The following is a 16,530-nucleotide window of genomic DNA, read 5'->3' as shown; positions in this document are numbered from 1 at the left end:
AAAAATGTACACAGATAGATATGACACGCGGCGCAATCTTAGAGGTGAAAATCTTATCTGAAATTTGAAATTCAAATGAAATTTCAAATTTCAAATTTATCTGAAATTTGAATTTTGAAATGTATCTGAAATTTGAAATTTATCTGAAATTTGAAACCGAAAATCTTATCCGAAAATATTATCCAAATTAATTGTTTAAGTAAACAAAATTGTGAAAAAAATAAAAAAATGAATAGTAATTGCCATGGCAAGCCCCAACTGCTGGAAACACATTTTGCTGGAGGGGTCTAGGGCAGCCACTATTCACGTGAATAGTGCCTGCCCTAGGGCTAATCTTGCCATGGCAAGAGTCAATTGGTGGAAGTGCTCTTAAGGACCATATATTAAATCTCACCATCTGAATCTGGACCTGGGCCGCTGACCTCATTTGAACTTGACAGGCCCAAACCTCATCCACATATTTTATGCTTTCAAATTCTTTGTTAAGAAAAAAAGAGAGGGGAAACATTTGGCGGGAACTCGTCAGGTGAATCTCAAACCCTACACGTGCGAAATTGGCGCTTCTCTTTTCCCTCTCTTCTATCTCTCTCTCTGCGATCCAAATCTCATCAGACATGGAAATGGCGACTCGCCCCACCGACTCAGCTCTCGTTGCCACAGCCATCTCCGACTCAGAGAAGGCCTGGCACCTCCTGGCCCTCCTCTTGTCACTAGGCCGCCCAACTCACCTCTCCGAGCTCGCCTCCCGATGCACGCTGTTCCCGGCGTCGCCTCCCTTGGTCCAATACCTCTGCTCCGTTCCCGGCTCACCTCTCGCCTTATCGGAATCTCTCTGCGTCACGCCGTCTCTGGCTTCCTTTGAAGCTTTCGTCGAGTCCGTTTCGTGTGGCGGTGCTGGTGATGCACTGAGAAGCTACTTGGGGAAGCGAAAGCGGTTCGTTGTGGATTGCGGATTCGGGCCTCTGGCCAAGCGGAGATTAATTGTGGATTTTGGAAATGGTAATGTTTGCTTCAAAAATAAAAAAAAGTTAATGGTTCTGTTTTTATTGGGGGGATTTAATTTGTGTGGTTGGTGATTGTGGTGATGAATTGCAGTGAATGAAGAAATTGGAGCGCCGAAATCGGTTGGATATAGTGCTCCCAAGGTATGATTGAATTAAAGTTGTATGGAGTTTGTAGTTCTATAAATTTGGTTGCTTTTTCTGATGTTTTATTCTTCAATATTAGTGTTCAAACCAGAAATGTGGGACTTAAATGTTAGGTTTTAAAGCTAATTTGATCTCTGTTAATTTTGGGGGTCCGCTTTATCTGATTTATTTAGTTTGTAAAATAAATTGATCATGGAATTTGACATCCTAAGATACCTATTTGTTTTCTGAGACTTAGAAATGTACACTTGGCATTTTTCATATATTCCCTTTTCTTTGAATACTACCCCCTCGAGGTTTCTCTATTTCATTTCAAAAGCATTTTTGTGTTGTATAAGTGAAGTGCAACCAAACAAATCACTTTTCTGGACAGCTTTTAAATCAAATCAGTTTTGCAGATACATTGCCGCATGACTGACTACATCAGCAGAAACATAAACATGTTAGATGAAATGAGGCCCAATATAATTGTGCAAACGAATGTCAACAAAACAATAATGGCATGTCAAGCTGATGCAGAACCAGCTAATCCCATCAGCATGTCCGATGCTTTGGTCCTTTACAAAGGAGCTAACTTACATGAGTTAGACTGCACGGGAACAAATTTCCTAGAGAAAGTCGAACGAAGCAATATATCAGCAGAGGTGGATGTGAATATTATTGGTAGATGTAAAGTTACAAATCTTAGAATTGTTGAAGATGAAAGAATTGTGGGAGGTGAGGACGAACAGTTGTTAGTAGGTCCTTCCAGCCCTAATGGAGAAATAGGAAATTTATTTCAGCCATATACTGCTCTTTCTGATATGCTGCCTGAAAGTGACTCCAGACTGAAAAATGCAAATTGTAAAGATACAATGCCTTCGAATAAAAATCAAACAACAAGACATGAGAGCTCTACCATATGTCCAGCTACTGAATTCTCTGTTCCTCGAAAGCAATTGTTGAAACCCTCTGCCAAAATCGCCATTCACAAGGATAAGATGGCTCCAAGACTGCAATCACACTACTTAGAGCATGATCAGGCTGTTGCCACTCCGAAAGAGAACCAGCACCAGAAAATAGATCAAAAGCCAAGCAGCATGGCACAGAAATCAAAGCAGAATTATGATGACAAGCATATCAATGAAAGAAAGAGACGCCATAACTCTATTTCTCCTAAGGTATGCTACACATACGAATAATTAATGCCTACTCTAAGTTTCAATGTGTGCAAGTATGCTTTAATTGACAATCTTATATTTATTAAGCATGTGACGCTTTGTAGGATCAACCAGAGAAAAAAGAACTTCCTATTTTTGAATCTTACATTGTAGATGAAGAAGAAGGTTCAGGTACGTAAAGCTTTGATTATATATTGGATTTTTCACATCCCCATCAACCTGTTTGTCATTATGGATTTTGTTTGTTTCCCAAACTGGTAGGAGGTTATGGCACTGTTTACAGGGCACAAAGCAAGAATGACGGGACAAAGGTTGCTATTAAATGTAAGTAACACATAATTTTTATTTGTCAGCTGTCCTATAAAAGAATTTTATGTCAGGGTCAGACTGTTGCCTCTTCTGATGACCAAATCTACTTACCTGTGCAATGTAAATATGTGCTACCTTCTACCTATAAAAAGTTAATAAACGAAAACTAAAATCTAAAACTTTGTTGTCATTGATAGCATGTACCTAAGGTCTTGGTTTATTATTGATAATTTTTTGCTTAATATTTTAATTGGCATAAGTCGGGAACCAATTGGGCTTAAACTGTCCTGTCAATATAAACATGCGTAGACTAGTTTCCTTATATTTTTAGGTAGAATGCAACTCTGTAAATTATGAATTGTGTTACTCGAACCCCTTTGAGTTGAACCCAAAATGAAGTTCCTGATCTCATATTGCTTTAACGGCTCTGCAGGCCCGCATGCTAATGCTCATAAGCATCATGTTAACAATGAGTTAAGGATGCTGGAAAGGTTTGGGTAAGTGTTTTAAGTTTCACTTAAAGAAATTTTGTGCTTTAGAGACACGAAGTGGTGAAATTTTACATCCCAGTGAATTTTGTAATTTAGGGGCAAAAACTTCGTGATAAAATATGAAGGCTGTATCACGAATGGAAATTCAAATTGCTTTGTATTGCAGCACGTTGAGCATGATAGGCCTGAGGTGATTTTTGGACATTTCTCTAGCTTCCTTTTTTCTTCTCTTCCTTTTGAGCCTTTTATTTAATGTTGATTTTACCTTTAGGTTTTAAAGAAAGAGATAGATCTTTTTCATCTCCAATGGTATGGCTATTGCTTGTTTAAAGCGCTGGCAAGCCTTCATAAACAGGTAGGCCTAGTTGCTATGTATATTATATTAGGATTCAAGAGCATTTCATAAAAGGTTCTAAAATATTTGTTTCAACATTCACAGGGCATAGTGCATAGAGATGTTAAACCTGGTAACTTCCTTTTCTCTTGTAAGGCCAGCAAGGGTTACCTCATTGATTTCAATCTTGCCACGGTTGGTTATACTTGTCCCAGTTTTTTATTTTCGTTTTAGACTGTTTCACTCATTTATTTATCTTTTTTTTTTAACATATTGCAATTTGTTAGTCCATGACTGGTATTTTTTCTTCTTCTATGTTTGACAGGATTTGCATCAGAAGTATGGAACAAGTGGTAAGTTTTCATCTCTTCTGTCTCACTAGATTTTCTATTGACGTGATTTTAGTTATTGAACCTCGGTTTTGTTGTGATACTGATTAGTGTTAATAAGTATTGCATGATATTTTAGTTCAATCTATTGCTCGCCTAGGTACAATTTTTTTTTTCAGTAAACTTTCTTTGTTCAAACCCTCTCTCATTGCAGACCAAATATAATTGGAGAATTAAAAAATAAAAAATAAACAACAATAATAATAGTTTCTGCCTATAAATGCTAAATGGCTTTGTCTGAATTTTTGGGTCTTACTATTATGAAATAAAAAGATTGGGAAATGACGAAACCAATATTTCACAGGCAAATCAAAAGTTGGATATGATGTAAACAGCCTTGATGAGAAACTTACCAATGCAAAATCTATTCCTCGAACCACGGTTAGGATGTCAACTGTTAAATCTTCAATAAAGGCCAATGGAGAGACCAAAAAAGGTCTCAAACCCACTTTTGATCCGAAGGACTTGAAAAAGAAGGCTTTCAGTCAAGTGAAGGCCTATAATGATTCAGGTAGTTGGAGTGTTATGAAAAGTCAAGGTGCAGATGGCTCAGGCATAACGTCAGCAAAGGATGTGACAAGTGCCAGGACTCCTCCAGCAGAAAGGCTGAGGGAACCTTTGCCATGCCAAGGAAGGAAAGAGCTCATCAGCCTAGTACAGGAAGCAAGGCAGAGTCCAAATCATGAAGCATCAGGTGTTTCAGCTCCTATGAGAAAGAGGGTTCCTGCCCCTCCTGGAAATGAGGATGGCAAGCTTTTCTATATCACTCCAATGCCTCTGCACTCAACTGGCAATGGTATAGGTGGTGCAGGCTTGATTAGAAACAGAGGTTTGTTCCTTGTGATTTGGACAATGTGGTTTGACTAGCAAATTTCTTTACTTGTGTTTGCCATGATTTTTTTTCTTTCTTTATATTTATTTTTATTTTTTATCTTAGGGGGTGGAAAGCTGAAGAAAGAAGGTCCTTGTGCTGGAACTAAAGGCTTCCGGGCTCCAGAGGTGAGGATTCATAACTATTGTTAACTTTTAGTTTTATATAATTAGCTTACTTTTAATCCCTATATCCTCAATTTGATGCTGGTTTACACTCCATAAAGTTGTTTCAAATTCCTGTATGATCGGAGTTATACTGATTCGCCAAGTAATAACCAACATATTACTTGTGAGTGTGACAGCGATGAATGGTGAGAATCTGAGGATTAAAGAGACATGCAGTCTGTTGCTTGCAAAATATCATTATTCATGTAACTCAAAGTTAAAACTTTCTGAAGATTGTTGCAGCCAAGCACAGAAAATAGTCTTTTAAGTTCACTACTAACATTATAGCATGTATTATGTTCTTCGTTTCTTGACTCATTTTTTTATATTTGGTCATGATCCTTTGTTTGGATGTGTGGTTTATGCAGGTTCTCTTGAGATCCCCACATCAAGGCCCCAAGGTTGATATCTGGTCTGCTGGAGTCACATTACTCTACTTAATAATTGGCAGAACACCCTTTTTTGGAGATCCTGAACAGTAAATATCCTTGCTTTGATCCAAAAGGTTTATGTTTACTCTTCAGATTCTTTATTCTCACATTTCGTCTTGTCAACCATATGGTCATTATCAGGAACATAAAGGACATAGCAAAGTTGAGGGGCAGTGAAGAATTATGGGAAGTTGCCAAGCTACACGACCGTGAATCTTCATTTCCAGTGGTATTGATCATTCCATAACTTTGATCTAGTAAATGATATTTGGCTAAATTGCACGAATCATCCTTGTGTAGGTCCACTTCAATGTTACTCATGTGATGAGAAAACTTTGAATAATATCCTTGTGCTTAAACTTGTTACCAAGGTCCAAATTGAAATATCCGTCTAATTTTACCGATGTGCCTATCGCGTGTAAGGATAAAAAGGTCGTTTCAAGCTTGACTTAAGGGTGAAAAAATGGGTGTCCATTTCTTGAAAGGACTTTTTTACCCAAGCATTTGAGGCATATAAAATACGCACAATTGGACGGAAATTTTGAATTGGACAGAGACTGGTAACGGGCTCAACCATAAGAATATTATTGAAAAATTTCCACCACAAGAATAACATTGACAGATGACCCACACCACACGGATGATTCGTGCAATTTGGCCATGATATTTTAATATGCACATAGATTGAATTGTGAGGTATTATTTTGTCACAGGACCTCTATAGTACAGAGTCTTTGCCATCTATTAAACTACAGGATTGGTGTAGAAGGAGCACAAAGAGACCAGACTTCTTTAAGGAAATCCCTAGACCCCTTTTCGATCTAGTGGATAAATGCTTGACAGTGAACCCTAGGGTTAGGATAAGTGCAGAGGAAGCCCTTAGACATGAATTTTTTGCCCCATGCCATGAAGTGCTGAGAAAGCAAAGGCTCCAGAGGCAGGTGTTATAACTTGGAACTCAAGAAACGGTTCCTCTTTCACATGGACAAAACATCATTAGGGCTAATCAGTCTCATTAGGGTTTTAGCCTTTTAAACAAAGTTGTACCATAATCTCCAGCTCCTACTGTCTTTGTTTATTTGCACTGATTAAAAATGTTGTATAGTTGCAGCCTTGTTGTCTGGTGCACTTTTACTTTATTCTTTGTATACCTTCTAAAACATACCCATTTGGATTCTATAATATAAAAATCAGAAAATTATGTACATGAAATAGGTTTTTTTTTTTTTTTTTTGGTCCTAAATAAAATGGACTTTAGAAATACACATAAATCTTATTTACAACATAATAAAAAAGTTTTTAACTTCTTTTAAATTACAAAATTGCCATTGATTTCTTGAAACAAATCCAATTCTAAAACCTCATAAAAAAGTCCCAAAACACTCAATAGGGCATCAAAGTAATTTAATAATTAAAATTAAATTTAATAGGACAAGCTGTTATTTTTTGAGTTTTTTTTGGATTTGTTTATAGAAATTAAATGGTATAGGGTTTATCTATGTTATTAGTGCTAAGAATGGATATATGACTTATCTTTTTTTTAAAATTTTTTTAAGTTTTAATATTAATATTTTACTTTGAAAATTTTTTTTTTCTTAAATAAGGGGAATTTGGGGTCAGAGCATATTTATTTTTAAAGAAAAAAAAATTTTGAACATGAACTTGGACAAATGAGAACAAACCATGTCAAGTTGCTGATGTGGCAAGGTTTAATTGGCGAGAGGACGTGTCAGCTTGTGTGCCCTTTCACGGAGGCTTTTGGATTACTGTAGAATTTTCCAGTTGTTTGTTTGATAATTTTGCTTAGTGAGAAAGCGATCTCAATTCAAGTTGCAAAAAACAATTAGCAAATAAAATATCAGTCAACCGCCAAACGAGAACCCTTCAGAACCATCTGTTCTTATTTCCCTAAATGCCCCTATATGAGGCATGTAATTGCTAAGATGACATTCATCTTGATTTTGGCCTGACCCGAAAACCCAAACTCATGGTTCTTGTCGTCAACATCCTAAATGGTCTTTTCGAAAATATTAAAATACAACATTTTTCTGGCCTTCTTAAAATTCCCCATCTTTATTACTTTAATTTTTTTTTTTAAAAGTATATACTTTATTCCATTTCTCAAAGTCATACAAGAACACAAATTTTATATAATATAATGTAATCAATAAGATATGTGCAATGAAAATGTTAGGAAAATGCCAAAGTTAAGGTGATGTTAACATGATATTATTTTTGGTTTTTATAAGAAAAAAGTTGTTATATGGTGCTTGGATGAAGTGTTAATGACACATTTTGATCTCTGCATAGTAATGATTATTAACGTAAACACATAATGTTATAAAAAAAAATATGGTTGGATGACGACAAGTTTGATAGTTTAGGGCTAGTTGCGAGGTTTTCATTTTATGGAAACTAAAGCTGCAAAGTTTTTATTTTATTTTTTCTCCTAAAATAAATTAATTAAATCATAATTCAAACTAAAAATTAATTCATTAACTATTCATGACGTACACATGCTACATTATTTAAAACTCAAATTTTGTGCATAATACTAATATAAATAAACTATGATTATAAATCATATCAAGTATAGAGTAGAGTGATTTGAGGAACCACCAGACATTATACATAATGTACTTTTCTTGGATGCTTGTAATAGGGGTCAGGTTTTAAGTCCCCTCTTTGTTTTGTCAGTTATTGATCAATAAAGTTCTCCCTTATATCACTGAGGTTTCTTTAAAAAAATTGAATTATATGGATTGAGAAATTAAACACAAATTAATATCTATTTAGTTCTTTGTTTTAAAGTTAAAATTAAAATTAAGGCGAAAAAACTACATTGCAAAGAGTCGCCAAGTTTTCGGATCCGACTCCGAGGCAAAAGTTTCTGGATCTCATCACAATCCCACAAGGGCAAAAAGGTAAATGAGTCCATTCTCTATTAATTAGTCTCATGTCAATAATAAAATCATAAAACAGCTTCTTGACCCCAAAAAAACAAAAATTTCATAAAACAGCTGGAAGTTTCCACGAAACCGAAGACCCTTGGTCCCTATAAATTCCAGATCCCACCTCACAAACCCTTTTCAGTTTTTACTTTCTCAGCAAATTCTCTTGCCTTTTCTTGTAACCAAGCAATATGGACGCGTTCACATCGTTCTTCGATTCCCAAACGTCTTCAAGAAACCGCTGGAACTTCGAGTCTCTTAAGAACTTCCGTCAGATCTCTCCTGTTGTTCAGAATCATCTCAAGCTGGTAAACGCTCGTTATCGGACGTGAATTTCACTCTCGTTTTAGGCTTTGTTTGGTTACCGGGAAAATTTAGGATGAAGAGAGAATTTTATTAAGATATTGTTCATTTTGATCATGTTCTTGTCTGTTTTGTGTATTATACTCGGCAATTTACGTATTTCGCGAACATTATTTCTTGGAAGTGAATTTTACTCTCATTTTAGGCGTTGTTTTGTTAGCGGGAAGAGGAAGAAGAGAGAATTTGATTCTGATTTTGTTCATTTTGATCATTTTCTTGTCTGTTTTGTGTATTATACTCGGCAATTTACGTATTTCGCGAACACTATTCCTCGGAAGTGAATTGTACTCTCGTTTTAGGCTTTGTTTGGCTACCGGGAAAATTTAGGAAGAAGAGACAATTTGCTTATGATCTTGTTCATTTTGATAATTTTCTTGCCCGTTTTGTGTATTAGACTGAGTAATTAACGTATTTCGCAAGGTGTGAAAGTTGCTCGGTTTTTTGTCTGCCTTCGTTTCGTTTTTCTTGCTGATAATTTTTTTTTGCCAAAAAAATCGTGCTGGATGTATTGGTTTTGATATTTAGGGCTTCGTTTATGTTCAATTCTCTGTATCTTAAAACTCTCAGTGGATTTTCATTTGTTTGGTTACCGAGAATTTTGATGTTTAAAAAAAAGAAAATCATAAGAAAGGAAGAGAAATGGATAGATTCATATGCTGTTGTGGTGGTGTTGCAATTAGTGAATGTTGTCATAGTCTGTTTGTAATTTTTTCCTTTTTAATTTAAAGAAAGAGGGGAATTGAAAAAATTTAAGGAGAAGAGACGGAGGAGGTAGACGATAAATCAGAAAGAACACCTCTCTCTCGTCTTTCTTGTTTCTATCTCCCGTCTCTCTTTTCTTGGCTTTTTTGATTTCATTGGCTACTCGGATAACAGAGTAAGAAGTGTGAATTTCTATATCTTTTTTTCTTAATTTAACTTTCTTTGCTGAATTTTCTGGTTGAGTGGTTTGTTCTTGTTAGGTTTTTGCTTAATCTTGGTTGAACCTCGATTGATGTAGTCGTGGGTTGGCTCATGTGATTTCCTGGTTCAAACTAAGGGTTTTGTGACGATTGATTTACTGCTTAATTTCTTAATTTTGCAGGTCTACCTCACCTTATGCTGTACTCTCATCGCTTCAGCTGCTGGAGCTTACCTGCATATCCTATGGAACATTGGAGGCATTGTAACTTTACTTGGCTGCGTAGGATGTATGATCTGGGTACTCGCCACCCCTCATTATGAAGAGGTAGAGTTTATTGAAAGATCATTCTTTAGATTATGCACCCATATGTATGTTGTGTTGTCCCATCTGTTGTAATGTATTTTCCTTTATTGAATTGTTGTGTTTTTGTTGAGCAGAAAAAGAGGGTTTCTCTACTTATGGCTGCTGGTCTCCTTGAGGGAGCTACTCTTGGTCCTTTGATTGATCTGGCCATTAAGATTAATCCAAGGTACATATTCCTGTTATTAAGTATTAGCTTTCAAGTTCAGTAAACATGAGACTACACGATAAATTATGGAACTTAGGTCTCGTTCAACTGCAGCAGTTCCTCCTTTTCCCGTCATGTGCAGTATATGTACTTACATACCTTAAGTGATTTGCAATAACATGTTTGGGTTTCATAACTGCTTCCTTTTCCCCTCTAGGGAATGCGCTGTGTTCTCTGTTTGGCCAATTAGACTTGAACAGCATGCTGACTTTTTTTCTTCTTCTTTTTTTTCTCTTTGGGCCAGTGTTCTGATCAGTGCATTTGGGGGAACTGCTCTGGCCTTTGGTTGTTTCTCAGCAGCAGCCATGTTGGCAAAGCGCAGAGAATACCTTTACCTGGGGGGCTTGGTTTCTTCTGGACTGTCCATGCTACTCTGGTTGCAATTTGCTTCTTCTATCTTTGGGGGTTCAGCAGCTATGTATAAGTTTGAGGTGAGGAATTATTTATCAGTTAGTAATAGGAACAATGTCATCTTTTACTCTGGTTCGTTAAAGCTGAAATGAGGGGAGCTATTTGCATTTTGACTTAGGCTGTTGTGTTTCATTGAATCGCAGTTGTACTTCGGGCTTCTGATTTTCGTGGGGTACATGGTAGTTGACACGCAAGAAATGATTGAGAAGGCACACAATGGTGACCTGGACTATGTGAAGCATGCCATGACCCTTTTCAGTGACTTCATTGCTGTTTTTGTGCGCGTACTCATCATCATGGTAAGTTTTCCTAAATGCTTTATTAGACTAGACTTCTTGTTCGTAATCATATATTAGACTAGACTGTTGCTTCTGAGATGCTAAATTTTCTTTGTTTTATGCAGTTGAAGAACTCAATTGAGAAGAATGAGAAGAAGAAGAAGAGGAGGGATTGAGCATTTGCAGGCCAATGATGAAAAGGGTTGATCCATCTTCTCCTCCAGTAACAACGCAATGAATGCAATGCAAAAAAAATCAAATCACTTTGTCTATAGAGTTTTCCATATCTGACCTTTAAAACAAACTGTTTTGAGATATATTCCCCAACTCTTCTTGTGGGAGGTGGTAGTAGACTGATAGTGTTGTCTAGTTCTTGTTGATATGTTACTTTGAAAACATGTTTTGGAATTTGGATGCCACTTTCATGTCTTTCTTTACCTATTTTTACTTTTGCAATCTCCCATATCCGGAGAAGAAATTCATGCAGCTTATTTACCAAATGATATGGTAATATACAGCTCAATAAAATTCTGACCCCAAAAAAAAAAAGTTACAGCTCAGTAAAATAATCTTCAATATAAATAGAGGGAATATACCTTTAGTTAATTATTAAATATTAGAACTTACAAAATTTCACAAGCTACCATTAGTTTTTGTTTTTTAATATTATTAAATATTAGAGACACGATAATGTATTAAATTTTTAAGACTCGAATTTAGAACTTTAATCAAGAGAGCAATTGCTCTAAATTATTATACTAGTGGGTTTAATATATTAGTAAACTAATGAATAATTTGGTAAAAACAGACTATAATAAGAACAAGTTTTGCCTTCAAACTATGACCAATCTATGTAGTGCCTTAAATTGAAAACTCCCAAAAATAAATAGGAATTGTTTGGTTATAAAAGTCTACCCAACCCCGATCTGCATAACGCTAAGACTTGTTGTAACCCACAGCCGAACATCTTTCCATAGACGGCCAAACAAAGCCCCACTCGGTTCACTGTCAATCCCAGCCCTAACCGGCTCAAGCAGCCAACATTTCCATCGAAGCAAGCCATTGTTGATTGTTCCCGCGTGTAGAGGTAAGACAACTTCACGCCACACTCACTCTCGCACACACTCCTTACTTCTTAGGGATCGGAATTCCAGGGTTTTAAGTTCTAGTTGTCCAATTGAATTTCCAAGCCTGTTTTTGTGTTTTCTCTGATTCGAAAAGTTCTTTTCTAATTCTCAATTTATCCTCGTTTAGCTGCTGAGAATACTCTAATCTGATTTGGTAGAAAACGGAGCGTTTTAGCTGAAATCGAAGCGTTTCAAGGTGGATGAGAAAGTGAGAAAGAATGAACAAGCTGATTGAATTTGGAAGGAAAGCTCTATTCTATGCGAGGGTTCTTTCGGGCTACGAAGAACGGAGAATCCGATCGTTTCGGTTGGAGGTTGAAAAGCGTCTGAAAGAGGTTAGCCTTTTCTTTTTCCTATTTCTCTTTTTAAAGTTCATCGTTTTAATATTTTGTTGCTCTTGTTAGTCAAAAGTTAGGTGATTTTGGAGAAATGCAGTTTTTGTTCAATAGTGGCATGAAATGATGGACACAGTGTTAGCCTGAGATGAATGACGATGTTAATCTTTGTGCAAATTTTAGTTAAAGTTCGTATTGTTCGCTTCTGTTTTTAGTATTGTTGATGATCGCTTAAAATAAGAATGGGATGTGGAGAGAGTGAGAGGATAGAGCAGGAAGAGTTGAAAGTTGGTAGGGAGTGGAATTGGTTTTTAAATTTTGGAGAATGGGCATTTGCCTGATCTTTTATTTTTCTTTTTTGGCAACCAGATAATGGAATGAGCCTTAGGTTTGTTTCCTTAAGGTTCATTCTAATGAATCGAACATTTACATTAGTTTTGGCAACCAATAACAACCTTAGGTTATGTTGAAGTACATGCATCTCAGCCGTCTGTAAATGGCTGACATTCACGTACTTACCTTAGGCCTTAAGCATAGGTCCTTATTAGATCAGTACTATATTTGATGCACCCAATACAGTGATCATTTCTTGAGACAATTATTGCAGATGCATTTCATACGTGTTCAAAACTGTGTTGGACAAGTGTAGATGGTGACATTCCGGATTTTTGATGTACCTGCTGTTTTCTTGTTATATCATGGGAATGCATGCGTGATGTGGTTTTCTTCATTTAAACTTCTTTATTTTCTGAAATAGTGCCACCATTTTTTTTGTATTACTTTATTATTAGTGCTTTTAAGGGGGTTGGCGCAGCGGGGAGTGTTTTTGGCTTCTTATTCTGGACAGTGTTTAATAAGATAGACTAACTTAGCAGTGTCAAAGAACTCTTAAATGTAGAGGTTAATGAAGAAAGTGAAAATGCATAGGCATTCTTTGATATGGGAATCGCATCATAGGCTTGCCTTGTTCAAGTACTTTCACGAACCCTGAGAACTTCTCCAATGGCTTGTATGTCCTCAATGTTGCCATCAGAAGGATGGGGTGAGAGACAGACAAGAAAATTTACCCCAAAATGTTTCTATCAGAATTTGTTTAATTGTATAAACTGCTCCCTTGACTCATTGATCCTGCTTCCTTTTTTTAACTCTCTAGTTGCCTTCTCTACTGTCTGCATCTTGGCGTAAGAAAACGTTACAGCATAATGAGGGGGATTTTAATCATGGAGGAGCAAATGGAACACTATTCTGTACACCAACTAGGAAAATCCAACTCTTTCATGTTGAATGATTCTGAGGAAGTTGGAATGCAATTGTAGAAAGTGTTTGTCTCATCAATTATTCAAAGGCAACTTGGTTACTTTCAGCAACAGAATGATTTTTTTTTTTCTTTTTGAGCTTTCAAATATATGCAATAGATGCAAAAGCAGCATGCAGTAGCTTATATTTGGATGTCTTACATTGATAAGCTTGAAATAGCTGGTAATGGATACTGAATTTGATTTGTATCTTCATTTCTCTTGCAAGTTGCTTTTATCTTATTCGGGTTTACCAATTCACTACCTATAGTTAACAGGATTTACACATGATCCGTGGTATTCCTTGCCTTAATACTTTGAGTACTGGTTTCTTTTTCCCATTTCTTTTATTAAAAGTGATTGACTCTCTCTCTCTCTCTCTCTCTCTCTCTCTCTCTCTCTCTCTCTCTCTCTCTCTCTCTCTCTCTGTGTCTCCAGGCAAATGAGCGGAAGTTAGCCATAAGAAAGATCCCTGAGCAAACAATTTTGTCGGAGGTTCGTCGTATGGTTGAGGAGATGAAAACTTTAAATAGGAAGCTGGAAGAAACGGTGAGTTTTATTGTTGTGCTCAGCCCATTTGACAAAGGGTTAAATAAGTAGAAATTCATAAATTTTACTTCCTGTGGTTCAAATCAGCATAAGCGAGAGTTTTGGGATATATGCTCTCTCTCTCTCTCTCTCTCTCTCTCTCTCTCTCTCTCTCATGATGACGACACATACCCATTTTCAAATTTGAGGTTTACTCAACCCTAACTGCATCTATCTGGCATTTTTTCCACCTTTCTAAAAGGAAAGAATTAAACCTGCTGAAAATTTCTAACGCCAAGAATAATAAGTGTCAAACAAATGAATGAATATTCACAGAAATATCACACGGTACCAAAAAAAAATATCAGTGCCCCATATTGCCCTTACTGTTTAGTTTAATCAGACTAATGGCTGCAATATGAATTGTTGTGTTGTGTCAATTTAATTTATTTTTATGTCTTTGTATTTGCTAATGTATCAAAGTTTCTTTACGTGAAGGAAGCTGCTATTGAAGAGTACTTCAAGCCGATTGACAAAGAGGCTGAGATGATAATGAAAACGCAACTTGAAGGAGAGGAGAGGACAATGAAGGAGATGATGAAAGCCATGCATCAACAGGCTTTGCTTGAGAAAGCTGAAGCGGAGAAAACAACAGCAGCAGCACAAATTTTGGAAACAAACCAGAAGAACCAAGACTCGAGACCCAAGACCCAACATCTGCCACCGGCCCCATGAAAGCTTAGGTGAGATGATTTTGTAATAAGTAATAATGTAGCTTTAGGATTATTCCTGTAAGAGCATTATCAGTTTTGGCTGTTTCATTAACCATGCTTTGATATGAATATAAAAAGAAGTGCTTAGTGTACTACAAGTTCTACTACGTTGACTTGGCTATGAAGTATTTGATTGTTTACGTTGCCCCGCCACATTTTACGAGCACTTATCTTACCTTACCTTGCCTTGTCTTTGTGTTGGCCCTAACGATGTGCAGTGTTGACATAACTATAAATGAAGGAAGGAATTTGCCTGTTTTGTAATTTGTTTGTTTGGAAGAGTTACTTCTTATTCCACTAAGCTGTGCTTTGGTTTGGTGTTTTGTAATCTTCCTGTTTATTGTTGCTTCTGTATTTTCTGCTTGACCTAAGCTTTGGGTCTTTTAATGAAGTATCATTCTGTCCGAAAAAATGAAAGCAATTTGCCTTAATTTGGGTGAATGTAATTGTAGGAGCTGTGGTTCCAGTACATTGTCCATTTTCTTCTCTCTCTTTGGGCTCACATGTTTTCTACTCAACCTTTATTTTGAAAGGACAAAGGTCACCTAAGCCAGGGATTGGTGAGCTGCGTTGAAACAAAAGGGAAACGGGCTCTGCTGGAGTTTACAGCTTTATAGACAAAACAGAGCCTTGGTGTTTTCTTCCAAGACCCACTACACATATGCTCATGCCAAACCTACAAGAATTTTAAAGTGAGAGGGCCTTATATGGCTTAGATGAGGCCATATCTCTTAATCGTTGGATCAAATTGATTAGTCTGATTCAACGGTTAAGAGATAGGACCTTACTTAAAGGCCATAAATAAGGCCCTTACCAGAGAATGACTCACTAGGGTCATCTCCAGCAGTGGACTAAATCCTCAAATTTAGCCATTTCACACTCAAAAAAGCTATCTCCAGAAAGCTCTAGCCTTTTCTTTTCTTTTTTCTTTTTTTTTTTCCAAAAGATCCTAAAATTAATCTAATTTACTACGTTCTTTTCATCCTTCCTTTTCATCCTTCGTTGTTTTTTGTTTTTGTTTTTAATTAATGTATTGTTGTTGTTTTTAAATTAATGTTTTAGTTATTGTTTTTTTATTGTTGTTAATTAAATTAACCAATATATTTAAAGAATATGCTAAAACTAATAAAATATTGAGAGCTACGATTTAGCCCTCTACTGTTGAGACGATAAAAATATTGCCCATTACTATTCCTTAAAAAACTATAAATAATGAGTCATATTTTGTGGGTGGATTATGTTTAGCTCTCCATTGCAGGAGATGGCCTAACAAACCAAAAATTATTCGTAAACATAATTTGTCCACCACTATGAAAGCTCCAAGGCTCTGTTATACATATTTTGTCGACCACCTTCTCCTAAGCTCACAGTTAATAGAGACCTCTAATTAATAATGTCGAAAATTATTGTTTTTCCCTTGCTGGCAAAGTACTATATTTCTTTTTTGAATACAAGTGATAGTCTAAAACTACAAGCGGGAGAGGGGTTTCTCACCTACTCGTTACCAAAGATTTCATAAAAATTCAAACTCAGACCACTGATTTACGAGTTAAGACGTTTTTCCACTAACTTCTCTGTTTACAAAATACTCTCTTTCAAAGAACGAAGACGAAGGGTAATTTACCAAACTTTATTTGGTACTGTTGGCCTTGGTGCTACTGTGCACCATCATGATAATTGATAAAGTCAATTTAATT

At 36.3% G+C, this 16,530-nt stretch overlaps 3 protein-coding genes across 6 annotated transcripts; all 3 read left to right on the top strand.

The window, feature by feature from the left end:
• On the top strand, nucleotides 509–6,523 carry LOC18776369 (probable serine/threonine-protein kinase cdc7). Its single transcript, XM_020564665.1, has 15 exons — nucleotides 509–999; nucleotides 1,096–1,145; nucleotides 1,547–2,308; nucleotides 2,413–2,479; nucleotides 2,570–2,632; nucleotides 3,051–3,114; nucleotides 3,205–3,298; nucleotides 3,380–3,463; nucleotides 3,548–3,637; nucleotides 3,768–3,795; nucleotides 4,136–4,660; nucleotides 4,769–4,830; nucleotides 5,238–5,347; nucleotides 5,442–5,529; nucleotides 6,014–6,523. The coding sequence occupies exons 1-15, from the start codon at nucleotides 615–617 to the stop codon at nucleotides 6,248–6,250; spliced, it is 2,709 nt and encodes a 902-aa protein (XP_020420254.1). The 5' UTR covers nucleotides 509–614; the 3' UTR covers nucleotides 6,251–6,523.
• On the top strand, nucleotides 8,278–11,216 carry LOC18776564 (bax inhibitor 1). The gene is made up of 6 exons (XM_007209454.2): nucleotides 8,278–8,559; nucleotides 9,699–9,842; nucleotides 9,956–10,047; nucleotides 10,331–10,517; nucleotides 10,641–10,796; nucleotides 10,901–11,216. Exons 1-6 carry the CDS (start codon nucleotides 8,443–8,445, stop codon nucleotides 10,949–10,951), a joined length of 747 nt encoding a protein of 248 aa, XP_007209516.1. The 5' UTR covers nucleotides 8,278–8,442; the 3' UTR covers nucleotides 10,952–11,216.
• On the top strand, nucleotides 11,586–15,813 carry LOC18776702. Of its 4 annotated transcripts, none has more exons than XM_020564669.1 (5): nucleotides 11,586–11,862; nucleotides 12,061–12,237; nucleotides 13,971–14,081; nucleotides 14,559–14,803; nucleotides 15,286–15,303. In XM_020564669.1, the coding sequence occupies exons 2-4, from the start codon at nucleotides 12,121–12,123 to the stop codon at nucleotides 14,793–14,795; spliced, it is 465 nt and encodes a 154-aa protein (XP_020420258.1). In that variant the 5' UTR covers nucleotides 11,586–11,862; nucleotides 12,061–12,120; the 3' UTR covers nucleotides 14,796–14,803; nucleotides 15,286–15,303. The 4 variants fall into 4 exon arrangements, with proteins under 4 accessions (XP_020420258.1, XP_020420259.1, XP_020420257.1 ...); XM_020564670.1 differs by lacking the exon at nucleotides 15,286–15,303 and adding an exon at nucleotides 15,052–15,134; XM_020564668.1 differs by lacking the exon at nucleotides 15,286–15,303 and adding an exon at nucleotides 15,367–15,813 and having other exon boundaries at nucleotides 11,587–11,862.

The sequence above is a fragment of the Prunus persica genome, chromosome G5 (assembly GCF_000346465.2).
Source record: "Prunus persica cultivar Lovell chromosome G5, Prunus_persica_NCBIv2, whole genome shotgun sequence".
Taxonomy (NCBI): Eukaryota; Viridiplantae; Streptophyta; class Magnoliopsida; order Rosales; family Rosaceae; genus Prunus; species Prunus persica.
Note: the sequence above shows the minus strand (reverse complement) of the source record. Positions and strands in the feature narration are given on the sequence as shown.